The 10,513-nt window shown below is 61.1% G+C and overlaps 2 protein-coding genes across 2 annotated transcripts in view; one reads left to right on the forward strand and one right to left on the reverse strand.

Annotated features, from left to right (window-relative positions):
• Positions 1–6,483, reverse strand: part of LOC120503068 (RNA-binding protein 10-like) — a 16,690-nt gene extending 10,207 nt beyond the window's left edge. The window contains exons 1-6 of the mRNA XM_039711210.1: positions 6,372–6,483; positions 5,842–5,869; positions 4,386–4,542; positions 3,082–3,276; positions 2,326–2,395; positions 84–157 (exon numbers count right to left, since the gene is read on the reverse strand). Of these exons, the coding sequence (XP_039567144.1) occupies positions 84–157; positions 2,326–2,395; positions 3,082–3,276; positions 4,386–4,542; positions 5,842–5,858 (513 nt within the window). The 5' untranslated portion in view covers positions 5,859–5,869; positions 6,372–6,483. The remainder of the gene's footprint in view (positions 1–83; positions 158–2,325; positions 2,396–3,081; positions 3,277–4,385; positions 4,543–5,841; positions 5,870–6,371) is intronic.
• A 215-nt stretch (positions 6,484–6,698) lies between these two features.
• On the forward strand, positions 6,699–8,384 carry NDUFB11 (NADH:ubiquinone oxidoreductase subunit B11). Its single transcript, XM_039711209.1, has 3 exons — positions 6,699–6,884; positions 7,412–7,542; positions 8,192–8,384. The coding sequence occupies exons 1-3, from the start codon at positions 6,732–6,734 to the stop codon at positions 8,313–8,315; spliced, it is 408 nt and encodes a 135-aa protein (XP_039567143.1). The 5' UTR covers positions 6,699–6,731; the 3' UTR covers positions 8,316–8,384.
• Positions 8,385–10,513: the final 2,129 nt, after the last annotated feature.

A 10,513-nucleotide genomic window follows, 5' to 3' on the forward strand; every position in this document is an offset into this window, starting at 1 on the left:
ACTCCAAATATGGACGGCCCCTCCCCCTCCTGTAGGCCCCTCCCCTCACGTGGCCCCGCCCCTCCTGTCGGCCCCGCCCCCACCTGGTTGGCCTCCATCCAGCGGGCCGCCTCCTGCACGTGATGGAATTCCACGAAGGCGAATCCGCGGCTCTGACCTGGAATGGCCCACGGGGGAGGGGGGGCACCCATGGGTGCTCTGCGACCCCCTGGGGCGGGGGCAGGGCGCCCAAGGACCCGCTGGGGTGGGGGCAGGGCACCCACGGGTGGTGCTGGAACCCCTGGGGGATCCCCAAGGTGAAGCCTACAGGCGCTCCTGGTGCCCCTGGCACCCCTGGGTGCCCCCTGGGCTGGGCTCAGCACCCCTGAGTGCTCCTGGGGATGGGGCTGGGGACCGGGCTGGCACCCCTGGGTGCCCCCTGAGCTGGGCTCAGCACCCCTGGGTGCTCCTGGGGAGGGGGCTGGCACCCCTGGGTGCCCCTAGGGTGGGGACAGGCACCCCTGGGTGCCCCCTGGGAAAGGGTCTGGCACCCCTGGGTGCCCCCTGATCTGGGCTCAGCACCCCTGGGTGCTCCTGAGAAATGGACAAGCACCCCTGGGCGCTCCTAAGGGGACAAAGAGCACCCCTGGGTGCTCCCTAAGCATGAGAATGGCACCCCTGGGTGCCCCTAGAACGGGATCGATAGGCCTGGGTGCCCCCCGAGTGTGGTGCAGCACCCCTGGGTGCTCCTGAAGAAGGGACAAGCACCCCTGGGTGCCCCTAAAGAGGAAACTGACACCCCTGGGTGCCCCTAGAGAAGGGATCAGCACCCCTGGGTGCTCCTGAGGAAGGGACTGACACCTCTGGGTGCCCCTAGAGACAGCACTGGCACCCCTGGGTGCCCCTAGGAATGGGACCAGCACCCCTGGGTGCCCCCCAAGTCTGGTGCAGCACCCCTGGGTGTCCCTAGAGATGAGACTGGCACCCCTGGGTGCCCCCAGGGAGGGGACAGGCAGTCCTGGGTGTTCCTAAAGACACGATGGGCACCCCTGGGTGCTCCCTAAAGACAAACCTGGCACCCCTGGGTGCCCCTGGGGAAATGATGAGCACCCCTGGGTGCTCCTGGGGAGGGGACAGACACCCCTGGGTGTCCCTGGGGAATAGTACCAGCACCCCTGGGTGCCCCTGGCAACGGGATCAGCACCCCTGGGTGCCCCTGGCAATGGGATCAGCAGCCCTGGTTCCATTCCAGTCCGGTGCAGCACCCCTGGGTGCCCCTGGGGAAATGATGAGCACCCCTGGGTGCTCCTGGGGAGGGGACAGACACCCCTGGGTGTCCCTGGGGAATGGTACCAGCACCCCTGGGTGCCCCTGGCAATGGGATCAGCAGCCCTGGTTCCATTCCAGTCCGGTGCAGCACCCCTGGGTGCCCCTAAAGATGGGAGCAGCACCCCTGGGTGCCCCCTAAGCCTGACACTGCGTGCCCCAGTGGAGGGGACAGGCACCCCTGGGTGCCCCTAGAGATGATGTTGGCACCCCTGGGTGCCCCTTGGAAGAGGACCAGCACCCCTGGGTGCTCCTAGAGAGTGAACAGGCACCCCTGGGTGCCCCTAAGGAGGGGAAAGGCACCACTGGGTGCCTGCTAAGCCTGGCAAAAGCACCCCTGGGTGCTCCTGAGAAAGGGACAAGCACCCCTGGGTGCCCCTAGGGAGGGAACTGACACCCCTGGGTGCCCCTGGGGATGGGACCAGCACCCCTGGGTGCTCCTGGGAAGGAGACAGGCACCCCTGGGTGCCCCTAAGAAGAAGACCAGCACCCCTGGGTGCCCCTAGGAATGGGATCAGCACCCCTGGTACCCTTTGAGGTCAGTACAGCACCCCTGGGTGCCCCCTAAACCTGCCAGAAGCACCCCTGGGTGCCCCTAAAGATGGATGGGAAGGGACAGACACCCCTAGGGAGGGGACAGGCACCCCTGGGTGCCCCCTAAGCCTGGCAAAAGCACCCCTGGGTGCTCCTGAGAAAGGGACAAGCACCCCTGGGTGCCCCTAAGGATGGAACCAGCACCCCTGGGTGCACCTGAAGAGGGGACAGGCACCCCTGGGTGCCCCTAGGGAACGGGACCACCCCCCTGGGTGCCCCCCAGCAGGACAGGGACCCTCCCCCCTCCAAGGGACCCCCGTGTCAGGGTGCCCCCCACCCTAAAGAGAGCCCAGGTGTGATGGGTGGGGGCCCAGGTGAGGAGGGGAGGGGCCAGGTGAGCAGGGGAGGGGCCCAGGTGAGGAGGGGAGGGGCCAGGTGAGCAGGGGAGGGGCTCAGGTGAGGAGGGGAGGTCCAGGTGAGACTCACCTGAGGACTTGTTGCGCATCAGCCGCACCTCACGGGGCTGCACCCCCTGCGCCTGCAGCTGTGCCCGGATCTGCGGGGACACGGGGACATGGGGACATGGGGACATGGGGACATGGGGACATAGGGACAGTACCCAGAGGGACATGGGGACAGTGCCTGGAGGGGACATGGGGCCATCGTGGCACGGGGCGGGGCCTCAGCAAAAAGGGGTGGAGCCATCCCAGAAGTCAGAAGTGTCACCACAGCCGGGGGCGGGGCCATGATGAAAAAGGGTGTGGCCATCTGAGCTGGGGGCGGGGCCATGATGAAGAGGGGTGTGGTCATCCAATATACGGGGTGGGGCCATGATGAAAAGGGCTGTGGCCATCTGAGCTAGGGGTGGAGCCATGCTAAAGAGGGGCGTGGCCATCTGAGCTCAGGGCAGGGCCATGATGAAGAGGGGTGTGGCCATCTGAGCTAGGGGTGGAGCCATGCTAAAGAGGGGCGTGGCCATCTGAGCTGGGGGCGGGACCATGCTAAAGAGGGGTGTGGCCATCTGAGCTGGGGCGGGCCATGAAGCAGGGTGTGGCCATCTCAGCTGGAGTGTAGCCATGATGAAAAACGGTGTGGCCATCTGAGCTGGGGGTGGAGCCACGATGAAGAGGGGTGTGGCCATCCAAACTAGGGGGCGGGGCCATCCCAGCTGGGGGTGTGACCACAGCCGGAGTGGGCGGGGCCGCAGCAGGAGGGGGCGTGGCCGCAGGGGGCGGGGCTCACGTCGTTCTCGGTGGCCGCCTGGGGCAGCATGCGCAGCATGACGATGGTGCTGGCGCGCGGCTCCTCCTCGGCGCCCTCCCGGTAATCCTGGTCCCGGTAATCGCCGTCGGCGCCGAACGGCAGCGCCGGGGGGTCCCGGGGGGGCTCCCGGGCCGGCTCCCGCTTCCGGGGGGGCTCCGTGCTCTCGTAGGACGCCTGGAACAGGGCGGGGAGGGGCTGTTAGAGCCTCAGCCACGGGAAATTTTATGTTTCTGTACTAAAAAATATTGACTCCCAAGAAAAGGCTGCATTTAACCTGAAACTGTAAAGAAAACTCCCACAATTAAATTAAGAAACTAAAATAATGAGTGTATCATTTAAACTAATAAACTAGGTAACATGCAAGAAAAAACTTTCTGTTTAAAGTTTTATAATACAGCAACACACACATAAAATAAAAGTTTTAACACAAGAGCTAGTCCTTGCCCCTCACCTTCTTTGCCATAAATTTAAGCAACATTTTAAGGTTACGCACAAAAACCCACAGTACAATACAAGTTACAATTAATTAGTAACTGAATTAGAAATAAAAGCAATCCAAGCATAAACTCTTAATTAAACAGCTTATCTTCAAAACTCCACACAACAATTACTTTCACTATATTCACTATAATTACCTTTCATATCCTTACACATTACTTATTGTTTTATTACTTGTATTATTTTTTATTTGTGTACTTATTGCATTCTTGCTTGTATTTTATTGTTTATTATTACAGATATATTACTTTATTATAAAAAGTAACAATCAATTTCTATTATAATAAACATACTACTTTATTACTAAAATAAAAACCAATTTCTATCATAATAAATGTAGTATGTTACTCATAAATAGAATAATAATTCATATTATTAAAATAAACATTTTATTATTTGTATTTTGTTATTTATTTCTTATTTATACTTATTCTATTTTTAATTCTTGACACTAAAACACTATAAAATTCACAATTTATAAGACTATAATAATTATAATATTATAATTATTATTTAAGAATTATTAAAATAAATATTTTATTATTTCTATTTTGTTATTTAATTCATTTTTCTATTTATTCCACTATAATTCCTGACACCAAAACACTATATAACTCACAACTTATAAGACTATAATATACATAGAATAATATACATTAAATCTAACACCTAAACCCAAACAAAAACCCCATCTCACACATTTAACTCTGACAAAATAACAAACAAAAAAAACTCTGGCAAAATAAAAATCCAAGCTCCGCAGGCCCCCGGCAGGCAGCACGCACCTGAGGGGGGGTCCCGGCGGCGGGGGGCCCCTCGGGGGGGCCCCCGTAGCCCCGGTAGTCCATGTCGCGATAGTCGTGGTCACGCTGGGCGCGGGAGCCGTCCTCCGAGGGCGGCGGGGCGCCCCCGTAGCGCCCCGTGCGGTCCCCACGGCCACCCCTGGGCAGGGAGGGGCGGCTGAGCCACGGCGGGCAAACGTGCACCCCAAATCCTGGTCCCTAAATCTGCACCCCAAATCCTGGACCCCAAATATGGACCCCAAAGATGGACCCAAACATGGACCCCAAAGATGGACCCGAATATGGACCCGAATATGGACCCCAAATATGGACCCTGAATCCTGGACCCCAAATATGGACCCAAGTATGGACCCCAATATGGACCCGAATATGGACCCCCAATATGGACCCTGAATCCTGGACCCCAAAGATGGACCCAAGTATGGACCCCAAAGATGGACCCTGAATCCTGGACCCCAAACATGGACCCCCAAGATGGACCCAAACATGGACCCAAACATGGACCCAAATATGGACCCAAATATGGACCCCAATATGGACCCCAAACATGGACCCAAATATGGACCCAAATATGGACCCCAAATATGACTCCAAATATGGACCCCAAACATGGACCCCAAATCCTGGATCCCAAATATGTACCCGAATATGGACCCAAAAGATGGACCCCAAACATGGACCCAAATATGGACCCAAATATGGACCCAAATATGGACCCCAAATATGGACCCCGAATATGGACCCCGAATCCTGGACCCCAAACATGGACCCCAATATGGATCCAGATATGGACCCCAAAGATGGACCCCAAACATGGATCCAAATATGGACCCCAAATCTGAACCCCAAATCCTGGATCCCAAATATGGACCCAAAGATGGACCCCAAATCCTCGACCCCAAATATGGACCCAAGTATGGACCCAAGTATGGACCCCAAATCCTGGGCCCTAAATCTACACCCCAAATCCTGGGCCCCAAATATGGACCTCAAATGTGCACAAGAAATCTGAACCCCAAATCCTGGACTCCAAAACTGCACAACAAATCCTGGATCCCAAATCTGCACCCCAAATCCTGGGCCCCTAATATGAACTTCAAATGTGCACAACAAATCTGAACCCCAAATCCTGGGCCCCAAATCTGCACCTTAAATCCTGGACTCCAAGTCCTGGAGCCCAAATCCTGACCCCAAATCTGCCCCCCAAATGGCTCCTTCCACCCTCCAGGATCCCCAAAGTCCCCTCTGCCCCCAGCGCTCCCCAAATGCCCCCTGAGGTGCCCCCAAATGCCCCCTGAGGTGCCCCCAAACGTCCCCTCCCTCCCCGGTGTCACCTCCCCAGAATATTGAATTTTATTTCACGGGGGTCCCCAACAGCTGCCCAGATGTTCCCAGCCCCCCAGCCCCGAGTTTTGGGGATCCCCAGGCTCCCCCTCACCTGCGCTCGTACTCCATGGTGCCAGCACCTGCCAGGGCAAAAACTGGTCAGACTGGGAGGAACTGGGAGGAACTGGGATGGACTGGGAGTGACTGGGTTCGATGGGAAGAGAACTCAGGGAACTGGAAAGCACCGGGATGGACCGGGAGGAATGACTGGAAAAATTTATGGCAAACTGGGAGGGCCAAAAGGGGAACAAGGGGGAAGAGAGGGTGGAACTGGGATGAACTGGGAGCCACTGGGCCCTGGGCAGGGGAGGAGGAGCAGACAGCACCGCCCTCGTACCCCGCCCCTAATTAGCATACACCGCCACGCCCCATAATTAACATAAAACACCCCACCCCCTAATTAGCATTAAAATTCCAGCCCCGGGTCCCGCTCTCACACCCCCTCCCTCACGAACTGCACCGGGAGTTCCGTTCAGCCCCGCCCCTCCCGGTCGGCCCCGCCCCTCCCGGTGAGCCACGCCCCTCCCCACAGGCCCCTCCCATCCCGGCCGGGCCCGTCCCGCCCCTCGCGGCCGTCCCGACCTTCCCCGGCGCCGCCGCCGCCGCCGCTCCCCGGCACCAAAATGGCGGCGCCGCTCCCGCTCAGCCGGGCCCGTCCCGCGCGCCCGCCCTTTCCGACCGCCCATTGGTGGGTGCCCCCGCCAGTCTGAAAAAAACCTCGTTTTTATTGGTTCATGTTGCAGAGTGGGCGGTGCAGCACCACGACTGGCTATGATTGGCTGCAGCGCCAAAGTGGGCGCGGCCACCATGAGGGAGTGGGTGGGACAAAGGCAGGCGCAGCGCTGTGATTGGCTGCGCGGCGCGGGGGCGGGATAAAACACCAACGCGAGGTCGCGATTGGCCGGGTTGAGCGGAAGAGGCGAGGCGGAGCGGCGGGGCAAGATGGCGGCGCTGTGGCGGGCGCTGCGGGCGCTGCGGGCGCTGCCCGCCGGGGCTCGGGGCCGCTCGGCGGGGTCCCCCGGGGCCGTGGCGCTGCCGCGGCCGCTCGGGGCCGACGCGCACGACGAGGAGCCGATGTTGGTGGCGCAGAGGAAGGTGAGCGGCCAAGGGCAAAGCGGGAGGGGCGGGGTTTGTGTGGGGACGGGGTGGGCGTGGTCTGCTGAGGGGCGTGGCTTTGGGCGTGGCCGCTCTTGGGTGGAGTTTGATGTGCATGACTGGAAGGGGCGTGGCCTAGTTAGAACAGGCGTGGTGTAAATGTTATGGGCGGGGCTTAGGGTTTGAGGGTATTTAGGGGCGGGGATTTGTGGGCGGGGCCTCATTTGGGGCGGGGCTTCACCGCGCTCAGGTGATTGTGTGGCTGCGTAGGGGCGGGGCCTGGAGGGGGCGTGGCCTGGGCTAAATTAGGACTAGGACGCACCTGGGGACGATGGGCGTGGCCCGGAAAGGGCGTGGCCGATAAAAGGCGTGGCCAGTGCTGGGATTTAGGAGGGGACTCACCTGGGCTTGGGGCTTAGGCAGCTCCTCTGGCCCTCGGTGCTCCTGAGGGTGGGCTGGGACACACCTGGGGGTCCCGGAGGAGGGGCTGGGACACACCTGGGGCTCACAGGACCCTCCCCCCGCAGAACCCCGACTATCATGGCTTCTCGGCCGACCCCGACGCCGACGTGCTGAACATGCGCGCCGCCTTCCTGGCCGGCGTCTCCATCGCCATCGTCCTGGGCTCCGTCTTCGTGCATTACCTGCCCGACTACGGGTCCGTGAGCGGGGGTCTCACCTGGGAAACCCCCCACGGAGAAAGGGGGGAGGGGGGCAGCCCCAAGGGGAGCTCCTGGGGAAGCTATGGAGGAGCTCTCAAGTGCATTTTTGGGGTTTGTAGGGGTTTTTTGGGGGGTCTGTGGGTGCTGTAGGGTTTCTTGAGGGTCTCACCTGGGAAACCCCCCGCGGAGAAGGGGGAGGAGGGGGGCAGCCCCAAGGGGAGCTCCTGGGGGAGCTGTGGAGGGGCTCTTAAGTACATTTTTGGGGTTTGTAGGGGTTTTTTTGGGTGTTGTAGGGTTTCTTGAGAGTTTTGTGAGAGATTCCAAGGGAATTTGGGAGTGAACAAGACCCCTTGTACAGCCTACGGGGGTTTCTATGAATTCTTTGGGGCTTTTGGGGTCTGTAGGGCCCTTGGCAGCTCTGGGGGTGTCTATAGGAGCCCATGGGGGACCTGGGACAGGATTGAGGGGGCTGCAGAGCCCTGTGGGGGGGCTATAGGAGGTTCAGAGGGGTTAGGGTGGACTCTGGGGGGTTTATGGGGACCTATAGGGACACCTGGGCCATTCGGGAGGAAGGTTTGTACACCTGGGAGGGGGTTTGGGATGTCCCCAGGGTGAGGGGCTCACCCGCCCGCCCCCTCCCCGCAGGCTGCAGCAGTGGGCGCGGCGCGAGGCCGAGGTGCTGGTGCGGGAGCGGGAGCGCCAGGGGCTGCCCCTGCTCACCTCCAACTACTACGACCCCAAGCGCCTCCCCCTGCCCCCCCCGGAGTGACCCTCGGACCCCCGGAGCGACCCCGGACCCCGGAGTTGGTTTGTGAATAAAGCTCTGTGTCCCCCCCGACTCCTGCGCCTTTTATTTTGGGGGGAGGAGCAAGAAACTACATCTCCCGGCAACCCTTGCGGGCCATTGACGTCATCATGCAGCGACACGCGGAAATGGCGCTCTGGCCTCCGCGGTCTATTCTTTGCTCAATGGCCTACATCTCCCAGTGGACCTTGCGGCTCTATGACGTCACCAGGCAGCGACAACACGCGGAAATGGCGCTTTGGTCCCCACGGCCCCTCCCATGCGCCCCTGTAGCTCCCCACAGCCCCTCTGAGCCCCCCATGGCCCCCTAGACCCGCTCAAGCCCCACAGAACCTGCGGGCGAGCCCCTCTCGGGCTCTGGAGACCCCCGAGGCTCCCCACGCTCCTCCTGGGCTGCTGCAGACCCCCCTCGGGCCCCTGTAGCCCCCTCAGGTCCTCCCCACGGCCCTGTGTGTAGCCCCCTGTGCCTCTGGGGCCCCCCTTGGCTGCTGTGGGTTCCTGCCTTACTTCAGAGGCCTTCATTTAAATTTTTCCATGCAACTCTACAAAGTTGTGCAATTCGGCATGACGCTACGTAAAGTCTTCCGCGGTTTCCTGTGGGCTCTTTAAGCGCTGTTAGGAGCCTCTGATGGTCCCCAATGACCCCCCAAAATCCCCCCTTAGGTCCCTATAGCCTCCCCTGGCCCCCATAGCCCCCAGACCCCCCCGTACCCACCCACAGCCCCCCGCACTCCGCCCTTTGCAGCCCCGTGTCCCCTCCCGGCCGCCGTCGGGGGCCCTCGGGGGCTGCCCCGGGCTGCAGGAGCGCGGGGAGGCGGCCCCGGGGCCGGCGAGTGCGGCCCCGCCTTGGGGGAGCCGGCGCCGGGCCTGAGGGGGCCGGGGGGGAGCCGTGAGGGGGAACCGCCCCCCCCTCACAGCGGGACCCGCAGGGTGGGGAGCGCGGCCGGGACCTTGAGCCCCGCTCGGGGACCCCCGGGGATGGGGAGCCCCCCCGGGTGGGACCCCCGGGGATGCGGAGCCCCCCGGTAAATGGGGAACCCCGCAAGGGAGGCCCCGAGGGCGGGATCGCCCCGGGATGGGACCCCCGGGACCCCCGCGGGCCCCCCGGTGCTGGGAGCGCTCTCGGGGGAGCGGGCGGCGCTGTGCCTGGGTCTGCGGGCTGCTGGTGTGGTCTGATGTCCCTTAGTGCCACCTCGCTGTCCCCAGGTGTCCCTCCCCACCCTTGTGCGCGTCCCTCCGTCCCTGCGTGTCGCCCTGTCCGTGCCTGGTGTCACCAGGGCGGTGACAGCCGATGGGACAGCGCGGGGACTGTGGCACCTGCTGGCCCCGCCCGTGACCCCATTCACCTGGTGTCACCCTCTGTGTCCTCGCTGTCACCTGGTGTCACCCTGCATCACCCTCTCCATCCCTGCGTGTCCCTCGTTGCCACCTCTGGTGTCACCTGGTGTCCCCTCCAGCATCATCCCCTGTCCCCGGTGTCACCTCTCGTCACCCCATGTGTCACTGTGTCCTGTTCAGTGCCACCCTGTGTGCCACCCCCTGCTGTGGGTGACCTCAGGTCCCCACAGATGTCACCTCTTGTCCTCAGCATCACCCTGTGTCACTCCCAGTGTCCCCAGCACTGTCCTCGTGTGACCCTGCCTGTCCTCTGTCCCTGAACGTCCAGCTGACCCCTGGCAGTCCCCAAATGTCCAGTTCCCTGCTGTCCCTGTCCCCAGATGTCCCCTGACCCCATCCTTGTCCCCACATGTCCCCAGATGTCCCAGCTCCCCTCTGCCCGTGGATATCCCTACCCTCTCTTTGTCCCCATCCCTGAATGTCCAGCTGACCCCTGGCCATCCCCAAATGTCCAGTTCCCTGCTGTCCCTGTCCCCAGATGTCCCCTGACCCCATCCTTGTCCCCACATGTCCCCAGATGTCCCAGCTCCCCTCTGCCCGTGGATATCCCTACCCTCTCTTTGTCCCCACCTGTCCCCATGTGCAGCCTCACCTGTCCCCTGACTGTCCCTGTCTCCAGCTGTCCCTGACTGTTCCCAGCTGTCCCTGTCCCCAACTGTCCTTGTCTCCAGGTGTCCCCTGACTGTCCCCAGCTGTCCCTGGTGTCCCTGGTGTCCCTGTCCCTGAGTGTCCCCTGACTGTCCCTGTCCCCAGCTGTCCCCATC

Source organism: Passer montanus, unplaced genomic scaffold, assembly GCF_014805655.1.
Source record: "Passer montanus isolate IOZ18808 unplaced genomic scaffold, ASM1480565v1 scaffold243, whole genome shotgun sequence".
Lineage (NCBI taxonomy): Eukaryota > Metazoa > Chordata > Aves > Passeriformes > Passeridae > Passer > Passer montanus.